Source organism: Protopterus annectens, chromosome 1.part1 (genome assembly GCF_019279795.1).
Source record: "Protopterus annectens isolate FY-2018-M chromosome 1.part1, PAN1.0, whole genome shotgun sequence".
Classification (NCBI taxonomy): domain Eukaryota; kingdom Metazoa; phylum Chordata; order Ceratodontiformes; family Protopteridae; genus Protopterus; species Protopterus annectens.
This window is the reverse complement of record NC_056726.1, coordinates 1,978,290,176-1,978,308,623: the sequence shown is the minus strand read 5'-3', so window position 1 is coordinate 1,978,308,623 and position 18,448 is coordinate 1,978,290,176. Positions and strand designations below refer to the sequence as shown.

The window sequence follows — 18,448 nt, the reverse complement described above, 5'->3', positions numbered from 1 at the left end:
ATCTAGACCTTTCCTATTGATTTTCTTGTATGTGTCTTGATCGTTCAACATATTGAGGCTACTTCTAACATAATCTTCTGCCCCCATTATTACCACTGCACCTCCTTTGTCAGCGGGCTTGATAATAATATCATCCTTTTTCTGCAGTTCTTTCAGGTCCTCATACTCTCCTTGATTCAAATTAAAGTATTGGTTGCCTTTCTCTTTTTCTCTGATTTCAAATAAATTCTTGTTCACAGAGACGTACAAAAGTATCCACGGTAGGATGACTACATGGAACAAATATGCTAGGTTTTCTACATTTCTTTCCGTTCTTGGTCCCCTATTAGGTTACTATTATGGCCAAAAATATGTTTCAATGTAACATTTCTTCCGAAACATTTTAAATCAAGTGTAAACTTGTCAAATGTTGATTTAACAGATGGTATGAAACTCAATCCCTTTTCTACAACATTAATTTGTTCTTTGGTTAACTTGAAATCTGATAGATTAACCACTAAGGAATTCTTATTCCCATTTTCCTTATTTTCGTCTCTCTCCTTTTTGACCTGGCTGTTTGTTGTTCTTTGGTCTGAATTAAAAAAGGAAGTTGCTGCTCAATAGGAAGGTGTACAGTCCCCTTTTAAGGTACAGTCCCAGGTCCATTAGCACGTTCATCATTAGATTCAGTCACTGTGTTGTTAGTATGAATTTCTTTATTTGGGGTATCACTAGCAGCCTGGACTATACTTTCCATCTCTTCTTCCATAATAATAATGCTTGCATTTACTTTATTTCTGGTCATTCTAGGTTCATTGTTATGAAGTACTTCCACATTGACCATAGCTCTTGGCATCCTTTTTTCTTGTTTTTGGAATTCTGTGTTAGTCATATTACTACTTTGATCATTACTTCTGCCATTGGAATTAGTTGTCCTTGGCCATTCAAATAGATGACCCTGTTTGATGTCATTGAAATCACGTAGCAACTTCTGACTTTTCATTTCTTTTGAGTTTCCGTTCATATGCTGTTAATTTATCCTGTAGATTGTCTAATTTTTTTCAGATTAACATCTGAAAACTCCATATGCTCAAGTTCTTTCTGTTTAGACTCAATCAAAATACTAGTTTCTTCTTCCTGTGGTTTAAAAACGTCTATAAGTAGTTTCATGTAACTAAAGCTGGTCTGGATATTTATAGCCTGCTATTTGGCTAAAAGCTCTGGGTACATATTTCCATAACTCAGCATACATTTCACTCGTAACCTTCATGCTATTAACTGGTGATGAAGGCCAGCTTCCATGCGGAAGCGTTGCCACTGTAGCCGTTTTAATTGGTATGCTGCATTTTCCACTGTTTTAAATATCTCCTCAAACCCCAGATCCACAGTTTCAACCAAAGGCATAGTTATTTCAGTTCTATCCAAATCCAGCTGTAATAAAGGGTTCAATGTACCTGTTGTTAACTCCATTGCTATTCTTTTCCTTACTGTTTCCATTTCTGAAACATGACTGTTAGTCAACTCCATTTCGATAAATAGTCCCTGTGTAGTGTTACCTCGATATAGCAAAATAATCCAGAAAAAAATCAAGTAAACACTACCAAAGTACATCCCAGGAAAAAAAACAGGAAAATTTAGAAAACAAGGAACATTCCACCACAGTAAAATAGATGTAAAACTATAACTGATAAAACAAACGTATTCTTTCAGAACTAGAACAAGCGCTTTCGACAATATGTCTTCTTCAGATCCTGATTAATTGGTCCTGAGTTTCCTATTTTTAAAAAAACAAACTTCCAATCACAATCCCAATAGTTAAATCAGATGACATATTTAAATCAGATGACATATTTGGAATAGATGCAAATGAACATATTTCTCCAACTTATTGAAGTTAACCAATCAGTCTTTCTAAATAAATGGAAAAGGGCTTTTCGGCCAATCAAAGAATCTTATTAGCCACTTCCTCATGTTTTCCTCCAATAAAGAAGAACTTATTCAGTCCAAATTGTTTGGCCAATGGTATGTATAAATTTGCCGAGCCCTTTGTTACCGTCCAATAAAAATCTTTTTGGTTTCTTCCTATATGTTTCTCTCCAATGGGAGAGAACTTACTCAGTCCATGTTTTTTAGCCAATAATAGGCTTAGACTTGCCGAGCCCCTTATTACCATCCAATATGAGTTAAAACCTTTGTCGAGATCAAATAACATTTGAAAATAGGTTTTAACATTACCCATTTGATCTCTTGTAGGTCTCTATAAGTAATTAAGAGATGCAACACTTGTTCCAAATCATCTCTTTAGGCATGATTGCATTTTATTTATTTAAACTCTTTAACATGATATTTATGATAGAACAAAACCTTCGTAATATAATACAACTTGATGTACTCTCATCGAGACATAAAAGCTTATCTTGGTCTACAAATCAATCAACCAACAGAATCCCAACAGTTTTGTTCCTAATAATGAGAGTTTATCTGCCTTTCGTTTATTTTACAATAAAAAAATCACTCAATAATCACTGTTCAAGGCTAACTTCAGACTATCATTTTAAAATAGCATTCATTAACAAGGAACTTTGCCTAATATTTCTCTTTTATACTAATATATCTCCGTGAGAACAGCAATCTAATTGTCCTTTCCATAAGGTTACAATTCATTCAAAACTTATACTACATTTTCAATGCATTTTATCTTGTTTATATCTAAGAGGATGCACTTGAAATTATACTTTATCTTTCATGGACTTAGCACATTGCGATTTCAAACAATGTGGCTTTTTGCTGCTAATTTTCTAGCCAATAAGCATGGATAATTTGCTTTTATAACCAATGAATACCACTCACAGACAGAACATAGTACATTGATTTACATAACTTTTGCTATCCAATAAGCTCCCACGGAATCTAACCAATAGTAGACAATCATTAGAGTTATATCAAGTCTCTGTAAGTCCTGCATCTTATTATTGTGCAGAACTATCTTCCAAAGGATGGCTTTTTATTCCTCTCGTAAAAACAACTTGATTCCCACTAAATTAGAGACATGAGTTATCTTTATAAAGGTCTTTCACGTAATTATTAAGTATAAGTCAATTTCATCGAGCTACTGGTCTATCAACCAATGAGGTCCCAAGGAGCAAATAGAGTTCCATTCCATCCAATAAGGGTTCATTACCCTTCGTATGCTTTGCGACTATAAAGACGCTTCCCTCAGCTGTTTATAAAACCAACTTCACATCATGTATATTAGAAATTCCCATCTAACACTCTCACTGGGGCATTAAAAAACATTCCTCAGACACTGGTCATGACCCCTTATTGGACGGAATGGAACTCTATTCGCTCCTTGGGACCTCAATGGTTGATAGACCAGTAGCTCGATGAAACTGACTTATACTTTATTATAAAAGATTCTGGCCATTTTTTAAGTATTACACTAAAGACCTTTATAAAGACAACTCATGTCTCTAATTTAGTGAGAATCAAGTTGTTTTTACGAAAGGAATAAAAAGCCACCCTTTGGAAGATAGTTCTGCAGAATAATAAGATGCAGGACTTACAGAGACTTGATGTAACTCTAATGATTGTCTACTACTGGTTAGAATGAAAAAATTTTGTTCTCCGTGGGAGCTTATTGGATAGCGAAAGTTATGTAAATGAATGTACTATGTTCTGTCTGTGAATGGTATTCATTGGTTATAAAAGCAAATTATCTATGCCTAGTGGCTAGAAAATTAGTAGCAAAAAGCCACGTTGTTTGAAATTGCAATGTGCTAAGTCTGTGAAAGATAAAGTATAATTCCAAGTGCATCCTCTTGGATATAAACTAGATAAAATACAACGAAAATGTATTATAAGTTTTGAATGAATTGTAACCTTACAGAAAGGACAATTAGACTGCCGTTCTCACAGACATATATTAGTATAAAAAAGAAATATTAGACAAATTCCCTTGTTAATGAATGCTATTTTAAAATGATACTCTGAAGTTAGCCTTGAACAGTGAATATTGAGTGATTTTTTGATTGTAAAATAAGCGAAAGGCAGATAAACTCACATTAGAAGGAACAAAACTCTTGAGATTCTATTGGTCGAGTGATTTGTAGACCAAGATAAGCTTTTATGTCTCAATGAGAGTACACCAAGTTGTATTATATTATGAAGGTTTTGTTCTATCATAAATACAATGTTAAAGAGTTTAAATAAATAAAATGTAATCATGCCTCAAGAGATGATTTGGAACAAGTGTTGCAGCTCTTAATTACTTATAGAGACCTACAAGAAATCAAATGGGTGATGTTAAAACTTATTTTCGAATGTCATTTGGTCTCGACGAAGGTTTTAACTCGTATTGGATGGTAATAAGGGGCTTGGCAAGTCTAAGCCTATTATTGGCTAAAAAACATGGACTGAGTAAGTTCTCTCCCATTGGAGAGAAACATATAGGAAGAAACCAAAAAGATTTTTATTGGATGGTAACGAAGGGCTCGGCAAATGTATACATACTGTTGGCCAAAAGATTTGGACTGAATAAGTTCTTCTTTATTGGAGTAAAACATGAGGAAGCGGCTGATATTCTTTGATTGGTCAAAAAGCCCTTTTTCGTTTATTTAGAAAGACTGATTGGTTAACTTCAATAAGTTGGCAAAATATGTTCATTTGCATCTATTCCAAATATGTCATCTGATTAAAATATGTCATCTGATTTAAGTATTGGGATTATGATTGGATGTTTGCTTTTTTTAAAAATAGGATACTCAAGACCAATTAATCAGAATCTGAAGAAGGCATATTGCTGAAAGCGTTTGTCCTGGTTCTGAAAGAATACATTTGTTTTATCGATTAAAGTTTTACGTCTACTTTACTGTGGTGGAATGTTCCTTGTGTTTTCTACATTTTCCTGTTTTTTCCTGAGATGTACTTTGGTAGTGTTTACCTGATTTTTTCCTGATAACTACTAAGTACTGGAGCTATTTTCCCTGAAGAATGACTAGTACTGATGGCACTTAGGTGTGCTACAATAATTGCTACAAAAACGTGTTGAAGTGCAAAGCGATTAGGCTATTTGAAATACTAGAGAGAAAGAACTAGCAAGATCTAAGGGAAAAACTGAAGATCAGACTTTTTGGCACCAGTAATAGTTTGCCTCAACTCAGGGCAGCAGTGTGGAGCTTAAACAAGAGCAAACCTGTGCAAACGTGGGCTTTGAAACCAGAAAGTTGAAAGGGATAGAAAAACTGCCCAAACGGCCAATAAACTACAACTTATGTGCCAGAAACCACTCTTCTTGTGGTAGATAGGCTACCTAGTGCTTACCACTCCCACTGATAAGCTAGAAGGCTTCCCAACAACACAGAAAGGCTTGGGGACTCAGAAGCTTAAAAACAGTCCTGGATACAGCATATCTGTATCTGGACTAGACTAGTTACAGGAAAGGCAGGAAACAAACGCAAACTTGGGTTTTTAAACCAGAAAGTTGAAAGGGATGAAACAACTGTCCAACTTGGGCTCCAAACCAGTTATTTTACATTAGGAAGGCATGTGGTCTACACTCTTGTGGCAGCACAGGATAGCCTATGCCTGTATGAGCTGTGAATGGCTGGTTGAAGGTTTATTGTGTCTGTTATTCTAAAAGTGTCTTAGTTCTGGTTTATGCACTTGGGCTCCAAACCAGTTATTTTATATCATGAAGGTTTGTGGTCTACACTTTTGTGGAATTACTGTCTAGACATATTTTTTAGCTACTGCAGCATCTAGTTTGCACATAGCTGAATGTTGCTTATCAAATTCCTTGTCTTACTGACCTATTTAATATTTACATTTCCCTTACTCCTCCTAAGTAGATCAGTAGCCATGGATATGCACTTCTGTCTGTGGCCAGTTTGGCTGAAATGGGTATTCTGAAGCATTGTAGCAATTGCTTCATGTACACTGACAACTCACTTATTCTTAATAAAACAGATGAAGTAAGCAAGAGGTGTAAATACATTTTTAATGCTGGAAGCAAAACTCTCTCATACAACCAAAGCTAATCATACAGAGGTTGCCAGCGACACTTGCACCATGCCTACCGCACTGGATAAAGACCCTACACATAACACTAATTATGCTGAGGCATTTACAGGTAACCTTTCTAAAACCCTAAGACTTCCTGCACAATACAATCAAAGAAAGAGTTCTCAGTCATCAAATAAACACTCTGTTAGAACACCACTCACAGCTACACATAGTAACACTGTAACCAATGCCTCTACTGATAAACCCTTAAGGCAAACCAACGCACAGCCAAATTTCCTTGTCACTGATAATGCTATAGTAAGCCACACCAATGTCCCCTCACTAGAATGACTAAGGAGAGAGTCATGGTTAGCTGCTTTTCCAGGACTTACATCCGTCAAGTCACAGAGGCGCTCTGGTCATTGAACCACAGGTACCAGTATGACTCTTGTCATAGTCCATGTGGGTGTTAATGAATTGAGATATACCTCCCTTGACTATATGAAGCAAAACATGATTGAACTCACTGATAATGTGTCTTAGGGCAGGTGTGAACTTAGTACTGAGAAACATATTGCCTACTCCAAGGATGATGCCATGTTACCAACAGAAAATTATTGATTTTAACAATTCGCTTAGATTCTGGTGTCAGTCTAAGCAGGTACTATATTTGATGGCCTGAGAGGACATGGTTGACAGACCATGTTGCTTTGCCAGGAATGGTCTGCACTTATCCCCGCTAGGCTTTTGGATATTGGCAAATACCATTTCCACCTCTACCTTTTTTAGGCAATATCAAACTGATAAACCTACTGATTTAACTGAACCTATGAAGGAATACCTGAAGTGGTACTGCTCAATGCTAGAAGTCTTAACAAGCTCCACTCCCTGCAAGCCTTCACCTCCCTGTAGAGTGTAGACATCTGTGTAGTAATGAAGACATGGTTTAAAGTTGCAGAGAGTACCCCAGCAAAGCAAGGTTATAATGCCTTTCACACATTTAGACCAGCTACTGAGCAGGAGGGAATTAAATGTGGAGGAGTCTCAGTCTATATTAAAACCAATCTCACATCCAGACTAAAGTGTATTACCCACCAGAACTCATGCAACTCACTATAAACAGAGTCTCATACCACATCCTTGAACCTACAGGTCCCTCTCCATGTCCCAGGAAACTCATATTACTTATCTCAATGTACTAGAGACCCTCACCATTCAACCTAATATGATATTCATGGGGGATTTCAACTACCATTCTATAGTCTGGGAATCCTACACCACTTCTAATGCACAAGCCCAGTAATTCCTAAACTTTGTTAATACCAGCATCCTGGAAGAGTTGGCCCATTCTCCTAACAGGGTACAAACATTCTTGACCTTGTACTCACACGAACATGGAAGGCCAATATTCCTCACTCAATGTAATGTCTTCACTTGTCAGATTTGACAATAAGGCGGTATTATCTGAAATAGAAATTAAATCTGGGGATCCAGTGAAACCAAAAACCATTAGGAAATATTCCAAGGCTAACCTCTCTCTACTATGCAAAACCTTGGGTAAATTCCAAGCACCCTCAAATCCAGGAAACACCACAGCATATGCTGAGCTATTTACAAAATCTCTGTACAGATATCTTGATAGCTGTATAGAGGGAGCTGCGCCCACTTGTATTAATAAGACAAACTCAAAAAGATAAGCCAACCTGGTGGAATCATAATATCAATTAGTTATCCAACAAAAGAAAAAAATCTTGGCCAAGTGTAGGAGGAACAAAGCCATGCATACTACTCCCCCGAACAATCTAAATAGGCAGCTAAGAGGGTTAATTAATACTTCAAAAGATAAATTTGAAGAAAAAAATTGCTTCTCACGCAAAGACAACCACAAAGCTTTCTACAGCTATGTTTGTAACTTCTGAGGAAATACGCAACATTGTGTAGAACTTACTGTAAATAGCATCACCGACACTGAACTGGAGGCCATTGCAACTTTTTGACTGACAGATTCAGCTCAGATTTCTCCTACCACTCTACCCAAAATAGTCAAAAGGAAATACCGCATAACACAATCCCCCCAATCATTACTACAGGTCAACAATGCATTTTCCAAGGCCACAAACACTGCACTGATTGGCCCCGATAACATCCCATGATGTTTAATAAATAGCATGAAGCATGACTTCTCTGGTCCTCTTGAATAACTTTTCAACTGAAGCCTTGCTACAGTCATTCCCCTGCACAAAGGAGGTCCAACCACTGATCCGGGTAACTACAGGCCCATAAGTCTTGCCAACCACATATGTAAGGCCATGGAAACAATCATTATGGACATGATAAATGAGGGGATCTACTTTGATTCAATGAAAACTTATTTCACCGAGTTTCAAAACATTCACAGCAAATCTCTGAAAGCTCAAATCACTGAAAACTCATTTCACTGAATCACATTTCACTGAATGTAAGTACTATTGGGCAAATAAAACATATATGCCCTTTTCCCCTCTGTAGTGTGATCCCGGAGGTAGTATATATAGTTGGGGGGGGGGCACAGTTGTATAAGAACTTACCATAACCTTAGATGGCCTTCTCTTCCATGTTGTAGTATTCAGCCTGTAGGGAGGTTGCTGCCTGCAGCACCGGACATCTGGCCAGTATACCAAAGTCTTAGGAGCAGGGGTATGTGCAACATTTGATGTCAGAGCCATAAACTGATGGCTAAAGGTGACATCTGAACATACACACTTCAGAACTTTTCTGTGCAGTGATCTTTGGACTTCCGATCGCCAGCTTTGGAAGCAGTTCGCTCGTTTGACAGCCATCCGCTTCAGATAAGTACCCTTTGGGTTTTTTTGTTTTCTATTCATTAGCTTTTCAGATGTACACGTCAACTAGAAAGGGGAAGTGTGCTTGTGGAAAACAAATTCCACACAAGGATATGCACAATAAGTGCATGTTTTGTCTAGGGGAGGCCCACAACCATACGTCTTGTGATATTTGTAAATTGTTTGTGCCTAAACCTCTTCACAGTCGTCTGGCTGCTCTCAAACGCTATCTGGAAAACCAGAGACTCTAATGTCTAGCATTAGGTATGGAGGGTGGGGTAGGTACATCTGACAAACTGCATAAGAAGAAGGCCAAAAATGTTAGGCCCGATGTCCATGCTGTACCTCAGGAGTCCGGAGAGAATCTCAAGGCAGATGTTAGCCCAGGGTCCCATTGGGCGCCTGTTTCTAAGTTGGAACCAGGAATCGTATTGGAAGCCGGCCCAAGTGGCCTATTTGGATACAGAACATTATTATTCTTTTGGGAAAACTTGGCTAGGCTTAGAAAGCCCCCAGGTCATTAGCATAGTAACAATCTATGACTCTATGAATAATTCCATAAAATAAGGAATATGATGCAAGTATGCAACCTTGCATTCATCAAAGATATTTTTAACAGATAAAAAATAGCCAAGGCCATACAATATATTTTGTCAACCACATTTCAGTATTACATCTCAACAGTACTATGAATCTGAAAAATGTTCATAACACTGAGTTTAGTGTGGACCAGTTTACTCACAATCTCTGTATCCTAGTAACAATGGTGTTGAAGGCTGCCTGAATATCAGCTGCAGAGCAGGTAGAGACAATGGGCATGTTCTGTTCCTGAAGTAGCTCAGCAAGGTACTAAAAGAACACAAAAGTAATGAAATAATTTGAGCTACAACACACCTATACAGAAAAAAACATGCAGTTACACAATTTTTTAAACACGGGGTTGATCCTATGTAAAAGCGCTATAAAGTCAATGTTTAATGAAGGGTATCAATGAATGCATCATTTATAAAACAGCTACCAACTAGGTATCATACACAACAATCATAGGATATAATAAAAGTAAATTCAACAAAAGACTTTAAAATATACAATCAGAATGCATGCTAAGACAATAGCACAAAATCAAAATGTATAAAAATTGAAATAAACTGCAATCCTGATCTCACTATGGTAGTAGATTCCAAAAGCAGAGCATAAAATAGCAAAGGTTTTACACATTTAAGTCAGTTCAAGCATCCTGGGAACTATCAGCAAACTTAAGAAGGCCAAAGACAGTTCAGACCAGAAAGTAAGCCTGCTATAGTGCTTGTAAGTAGGAGGGCCTCAAAATATATAGGGTTGATGATACCATGAGTAGAACTGTGAACAAATATATATATATATATATATATATATATATATATATATGTAAAAACAAGGTGCTGCTGTCAACAAATTCACTGCTGAATTCTGCACTTGCTCTTATAAAAAATATATCACAGTTATGAACCCCCTGGCATGCGGTATAATGGTTATGAAACAAAGATGTCACTGGTTTGCACATCACTGTCTTATGATCCTGTTTTCAGAGTTATCTGCTCCTGAAGCTATGACAGTATCTGACACTTTGGCTACAATGTCAGTCTTCAAGGATTATACCAAGGTTTTACATCACTGACACAAACTCTAAGTGAATTCTCCTATAAACAGTTACTTTGTTAAGGGTCAGGGCAATGAAATGACAAGGTCATATGAGAGCCACAGCCCCAGTTTTGATGAATTTCAGCTTGATAAAGCTACATCTCACCCAACTGGGGAGGGTATTAAAATTATCTTGCTGGATATCAAGGTATGCAAAATGATCTTGAGGGAAAGTGCAGCTGTGTAACTAAACTTACCATAACAGTGGATATTTGAATAAAGCACTGCTGTAGTAGCCTTAGCTTTATGGTTTATATCCTGATTAGGAAATAGCCGAGCAGTCTTCCAGAGCCTTGAGCTACCTTCCACTGGTACTTGGACTACTGATGGCACAAGCTTCTAAGGGAGAAAAAAAGCAGTCTGGGGACCAAAACCTTCAGGGCTTTTCTGCTGCCTGAGAAGCACTCCTTGCAGGCTGCAGAGGATCAACAGCTGGCTAGCAATGTTCCTTTGCTGGGCAGATACATTGCCTTTGGGGAAAACCATCCATGATAATTACTTCAACTTGAAAATTGTTGCTATTTTTCACTATAAGTGTATATCTAGCTAGGTTCAGTGTGTTTTTTGGACTGTCTCAAGATCGGCTAACCAGTCAGAAATTTTACCTTCTAGTTTCAACTTTAACTGCTTTTGCTTATCTGACATAGTTTTTGTGAAAATGTTTGAACATACTTGCTTGAAATTATTTTTAGACAGGGGATGGAGTGTGTTTGGAGTTTCACTGTGTATTTTGCTTGAAGACACTACTTTGACAACTGTTACTGACTAATGCTAGCTTCACTAACCATGATTTGGGCTTCTTTTCCAACAGAACCAAGCAACAGCATACTGGTCCCATGGTTCTACTGTCCACTGGACCCAAGAAAAAGAAATCAAATAAAGAGCTCTTGTCTACAAAATGGGCTCCTTCTGCGTCTCAGCAGCAACTGGTGGGTGACTCTGTTGTGGCTATTTCTGGTTCCCTGGACCATTCACTTTTGTCCCCAAGCCCGTCTGGTGTTGTTCCTTCTGCCAATAAGGACCAGGTGCCAGACATATCTTCTGAAGCTGGTCAGCTACCCTTGGAAGGCATGGGACAGCTACTCCCTAATATTTTTTTCAACAAATCGCCACATTAAAAACATCTAGGTGCTTTTTACTACATGCTTTGCTGTAACTTGCCAGTTATGTAAGCAATTGTCCCTGAAGACTGCTATTTTGCTCTCTAGGCACGAATGAACACCCTATTGCAGTCACAAAATTAATGCGGATTTACCATTGCATTACTAAGTAAGTAATATAAGAGTACATACTACCGACATAGGGAACTCCCAATAGCAGCTGCTGGCAGAATAAACACTCATTTGCTGAGATGTGGTAGGACAGTAATACACAACTCATCAAGGAGGAAAAGCTAGTAGATGAATGTGACACAGTAAGAATGAATCATCTCTATCTAATATCAACCACCCTTCCTGCTGGTCTTAGAAAAGAACTCCAGGCCAGCAGTCAGATGTTTGATTCTTGGAGAAGAAACTTTCTAGTGGTAGACGGAGTCTTGGAGTCATGGCCAGCAGAATAATGCTGGGTAGAAGGTACATAACAAATACCGAGTGGCAGTAGCACAAATGGTAGTAAATGAATATTTTTCCAGAAAGAACTAGAATCCCACAGAAAGGCCTCACTGAGACCAATGATTGGTGTCAAAACCATGACCTTATGCTTAATGTCAAAAAAATGCGTCGTCATCCCCTTTGGGAAAACCTCTGTTCCCACTAATTACCACATCGATGGGAGCCCACTGAACACTGAAGACGTTCTAAGAGATCTGGGGACACAGGTTGACAGCAACCTCTCCTTTGACCACCAGATTGCCACTGTGGTCAGAAAGTCCTTCTATGTGGCATATCTCATTACCAAGGGTTTTGCATCCAGGAAGAAAGGTGTCACCATCTCTCTCTACTCTTCCCTCATTAGGCCAATCATTGAGTATAATGCCCCATTTGGCATGTACCTCACTAGACACATGCAACAGCTGGAAAGGTCACAAAAGTACCTCACGAAGAGGATCCTAGGCCTTAGGCAATCTCTGCTTGACTTACAGAGCCATGTCTGACTCAGCTCTGTTAGAAATGCTACAGCTAAAGAAATCCAAATCCCTCCACACCACATGCTCCAGAGACCTCAACCTTATTACCACAATCAACAGAACATGCTGGAGGGACAGGTTCATAACCCCAATATTGCCCATGCTCTGGAATGACTTCCCATACAAGTCAAGAAAAGCACCTCACTGTCCCTCTTCAAGAGAAATCTTAATGAGTGGATGGCAAATAGAAAGTTCACCCCGGGGGTCACTCTAGTGGCTCTACTTGATAGAGGCACTGGGAACTAACGTCGGGCGGCAAGATGCCAGGCACTTCTATGGGCTAGGCTGGTAAAGGCTCCACGGCCATTAGCCTAGTACACACCTATAAACCTATGAATCAGCCGCTACTCTAATACTGTGGGTTTTGAATGCAGCTTATGTCAACTGGTGGTTATCCATTGTAATGGCTGCAGGGCCATTAGCCTAGTATACACCTATGAACCTATGAATTAGCCTCTCCTCTAGTACTGTGGGTTTTGAATACAGCTTATGTCAACTGGTGGTTATCCAAATGACTGCAAAGAAACAATGCAGATAGCACGTCCACTTGGAGAGTGCCTGCTTGGTAATAACAAGTACTTCACTCCCTAGAGCAAAGGAGATAAAAGTACACTTACCATAAGCGTAGATGTTCAAGTGTATTCACTGTTGTAGTCATCACATTTGGGTTATCTGCCTGCAGGTAGCCCTCAGCCGGCCTGAATACCAGAGACTTCGGATTTCTGCATCTGATGCTGTCGCTTCTTCCATGATGTCAGGCCGTCAGGGGTATAAAACATGCAGCTGACACCATTACATCAGTTTTTCTTGGCCCTGATGTCAGGTGCCCCCACAATATGAAGCAATTATATGGTATGGTACATCCCCAGCAAAGAGCAAATACACATGATATAATATATGCCAAACTAAAAGGAAAGGTACAAGTCAAGAGAAGTCAGGGGGCTGGAGGGAGGGTAACCAGGACTGCAACAGTGAATACACTCGAACATCTACATTTATGGTAAGTGTACACAACTGCACTATGTTCTTCGTGTTTCACTATTGCAGTCATCACATTTGGGTTGATTCCCAAAGCTAAGGAAGGGTGGAGGTAGTTAAAGAGCATTAGGGCTAGCAATCAGGCCCAAAAAAACTGCTGTGGCAAATCCAGCTCTGGATTTAGAAAAGATAGGCAGGTGGTAATGCTTGGTGAAAGTATGTACAGAGCTCCAGGTAGCAGCTTCCAGGATGTCCCTGATAGGGACTCCTCTGAGAAAAGCCATACAGGTAGATGCAGCCCTGGTGGAATGTGATCTTATGCTCTGTGGGGTAGGTTTTCCATGGTGCTTGTAGCAGAAATGGATGCAATGGGCTATCCATCTGGAAATAGTTTGCTTTGAAATGGCCTTCCCCTCTGCCCCTACAGCAAAGCTAACTAGCAGCTGGTCAGATTTTCTGAGAGGCTTAGTCCTGTCCAAATAGAATCTAAGCTGTCTGTGCACATCTAGAGAATGCAGTATCCTTTCCCCTTTATTGTGAGGATTAGGGAAAAAAGTAGGCAAATGAATGGACTGGTTTAGAGCCACACTAGATGCCACCTTGGGCATAAAGGATGGATTAGTCCTGAGGGAAACCCTGTCCGCATGGAAGATAATGAAGAGTTCCACTGCCATGAGAGCCTGCAGTTCAGACTCTCTTCTTGCTGAAGTGAAGGCTAGAAGTAAGGCTGTTTTCCAAGAAAGGAATTTCAACTCTGCTGTAGCAGCTGGTTCAAAGGGGGGAAGAGTGAGTTTTTCCAATACAAAGTTAGGGTCCCAAGCTGGAGTGGGAGCTCTCCTGGGGTCTTAAATTTTTGGCCCCCTCTAAGGAATTGTTTTAGCAGGGGATGAGAGAAGAGGGGTGGCTCAGTATTATAATGTGCTGAAATATCAGAGGCATGAATCTTAATTGAAGAGAAAGATAGGCCCTTGTGGAGCATTTCTGTTAAATAATCTAGAATATGAGGTAAGCTGGGCACCGTTGTGCCCATCCCCGAGCCTGGCTCCAGGAACAATATCTTTTCCACTTTTCTGAATAGATTTTCTAGTACTAGGCCTCTTTGCCTCAAGAATGACATCCAGCACCTGCTTACTGAGAGTTGCCACAGGTGAGCTCAGGGAATTAGCCAGGCTGTAAGGTTCAGGGTTTGAAGCTGAGGGTGCAGAATCTGGCCCGCCTGCTGGGACAGCAGGGAAGGGGTCTGAGGCAGGTGCGATGGTTGTAGCACTGTCAGACTGCACAAAAGGGGGTACCAGTGCTGGCATGGCCAGTCTGGTGCAATCAGAATTGTCCTTGGCTTGTCCTGTTTGATCTTTATTAGAACCTTTGAGAGAAGAGGCAGAGGGGGGGAAGGCATAAACTGAGAGGCTTTCCCAGGTAAAGGACAGGGCATCCACTTTCCAAGCTTGACTGTGGGGAGTTCTAGTGCAGAATGTGTTCAATTAGTAGTTCTGAAAGGAGGCAAATAGGTCTACCTCTGGTGTCCCCCATTTGTTCCTCAAGAGCTTGAATATTTTGGGTTCCAGTTTCCATTCGTGTTGGTCCATGAGACTGCTGCTTAAGTCGTCTGCCAGCGAATTTAGTTTGCCTGGCAGGAATTGAGCTTCTAGGTTCACTTGGTAGCTCAAGGCTGTGTTCCACACAGCCATGGCTAGTCTGCAGAGTAGGTAGGAATGGGTTCCTCCCTGCTTGTTTATGTACCACATAACTGTGGTGTTGTCTGTCTTTACCAATAGTGAAGAAAAAGGCAAACTGGTTCCAATACAGCACTTTTTAATAGCAACACAACAAAGTAAGCACTTTCACGGATTACATCCGCTTCCTCAGACCAAAATATTAAAACTCAAGTCACATCTTTAAACATTCTAGCAGCCAATGAGGCACACTAATCACTGAACCAATTTAACACATTCATTGCCTTGTCTAAGCAGTGAAGAAACTAACATCAGTGTGTAAATCAGCAACACTATAAAAGATACATTGCAGCTCAAAAATTGCTAAGTATATAATTAAAACTGACTCTGGTCTATCACAAACATAAATATAAATTCTAAAATGTATCAGCATTTAAATATACTAATATATATATATATATATATATATATATATATATATATTTATATTTAAAAAAATATAAATATATATATATATATATATATATATATATATATATATATATATTTAAAAATATATAAATATATATATATATATATATATATATATATATATATATATATATAATATAATAAAATCTGTCTAAAAATATATATATAAAACTGGTCAATCTTGTGGACATATAAAATAAAAACCATAGCAAATATATATATAAGAAACCAAGGACATAAGCCTGGTACTACTTGGTCAGTGTTTCAGTGCTCTAGCTTTTAAAAAGGGCTTCAGAGACACCTTACTATTGAGACCTGGTGATTTGTCAGCTTGATAACGTATAATCCACTTCTGTTCCACTGATTCTGTCTTATTATTAATGTCACCACCTCTAATACTATCGTGTATGACTTCTAGAACAAAAAATTTAAACTTATGTGCAGTGCCCTCTTTCGCAACATGCATGGCCAACGCACTTGTTTCCTTAGCATTCCTAATGTCTCTTAGGTGTTCTAAAATTTTCTCCTTGAAGGCTCTATTTGTTTTGCCTATATAGAATGAAAAACAGATAGTACAGAAACAAAAATATAAAACGTGCTTGGTATGGCAATCAGCATATAAAGTGGTGCTAATCTCAAAGTCTAATCGTGGATGTACAAAAGTGCCCCCCCCCCCCCATATATACACACACACAAGCCATACATCTCCTGCATGGGTACGTACCCATTCTATCAGATTGTGCAGCATTCTGTCTACCCTTGGATTTGTAACATAACTGGTTCTTAAGAGATTTGTTATTCCTGAAAGTAAAACTGGGTTGGCGACCTATAACATCTTTGAGTCCAGGATTAATCAACAGAATATCCCAATAGTTCTTAATAACATTGCATACCATGCACACATTGCTAGCAAAAGTTGGTGGCATTCTAACCCCTACAGTACTACTGGTGATAATATTAGATGGAGAATCTACAGCTCTACCAACATTTGTTTGGGCATTTGGGGGAACATTCTCAAAATAAGGTCTACATCTTCTATTTCTCTCCACCCAAGCTGCACTAATCTGAGAGTTAATGGCAGTGGGCTTATATCCCCTCTCAATAAATTCCTCTTTCAGTTTGGTTAGTGCAAGAGTTAGCTGTGTATCATCACTATGGAGATGCATCATGCGATAAATCTGCCCTTTTAAAATATTAAATTTTGTGTGATTGGGATGCATACTGCTGTTGTGGAGTATGTTATTCCTCCTAACGTCCTTCCTATATATAGTAGTGGAAACAGATGACAGGGCATTTTTACTAACTTTCACATCTAAAAAATAAATCTCTTCTGATGAATATGTATACGTAAATGTCAAAAAGTCAGTCAATCCATTGAGGTACTGTAAAAATTGCACTAACTCCTCTTCTGTATCTTGCCATAACACAAAAATATCATCGACAAAATGTTTGAACCATTTTATCGAACTACAAAATCTATTATTGGAGAGAACAAACTTAGTCTCCCAAATCACAAGTGTTAGGTTGGCGTAGCTATTGGCACAAGCAGTGCCCATAGCCACGCCAACCTTCTGTATATAACGGGAGTCATTGAAAATAAAAACATTATTCTCAAGAATAATCTCTAAGACAGTACAAATGAGTTCAACTTTGCTGGTAATGAATCCATTGGCACATAATATTTCTCTAATATTCTCAATCCCCCAACTATTGGGGATAACAGTGAATAGAGAGGCTACATCAAGTGTGACAAAAAAGCAATGACCAGATAAAACATCTAACTGATTATTCAGCTCTTGCAAAAAACCTTTAGTATCTCTACGCACAGTATGACAACTGTCTAGCACAATCCGGAGATTTTTTTCAACAAAGACAGAGAGTGGCAGTGTTGCCCAGCCCCTGCTGGACACTGTAGGATGCATGGGTGGATGGTGTAAATTCTTATGTATCTTCGGAAGGCCATAAACAACGGGTACTACAGGATGATCTACTTTGAAATATTCAAACGGTTGTTCAGAGATTAGCCCTGTCATAAGCAGATCAAACACATAAAACTGTATTCTATCAATAATCCCTTTCAACATGGTATCTGTGATAGGAGAGTAGGTGTTCAATTCACTTAACAGATCCAACATGCATCCAATATACACATCTCTATCAAGTATGACAATCCCACCCCCTTTGTCAGCTGGTCGTATTTCAATACTATTCATGCGTTTCAATTCAAAAAGTGCTTGCCGCTCATTCACTGACAAATTAATAAAGCCTTTAGTGTGATTATCAGAGAACTTGTCCCTGATCTGTTTGTCACAAATATCTAGAAATAATTCAACAGTCGAATTTGTAGGAGGAACGAAAGTACTCGGTTTTCTAAAAACACCTTCAGTCATCATATTATCAGGAAACATACTTTTTAGTGTTAATGTCCTGCCAAACAGGCATAGATCTTTGAGTACATCAACAAGATCAACTTGTTGAGCTGGAACAAAGTTTAAACCTCTGTTTAGAACTGAGAGTTGTTCTTCAGTTAAAATAACAGAAGAGATGTTGTATACTAGCCCTGTTTCTGCCTCTTTCCTGCCCTTATTACCTCCTCCTCGCTCTGCGGACGTCTAATTTTCGAGTTGGTATACCAATTCCTAGATCTCCCTCTGATCGGGAGTGGATCCTTCAGTAAAAAAGTAGAACATACTGCTTCAGGTGCAAGCAGATTC

General features: G+C 38.8%; 1 protein-coding gene across 2 annotated transcripts in view; it reads right to left on the bottom strand.

The window, feature by feature from the left end:
• LOC122813124 (phosphofurin acidic cluster sorting protein 1-like) overlaps positions 1-18,448 on the bottom strand; it is a 3,500,289-nt gene that overhangs the window by 1,644,928 nt on the left and 1,836,913 nt on the right. For both annotated transcript variants that reach the window (XM_044085266.1, XM_044085275.1), the window contains exon 15: positions 9,547-9,653. In XM_044085266.1, the coding sequence (XP_043941201.1) occupies positions 9,547-9,653 (107 nt within the window). The remainder of the gene's footprint in view (positions 1-9,546; positions 9,654-18,448) is intronic.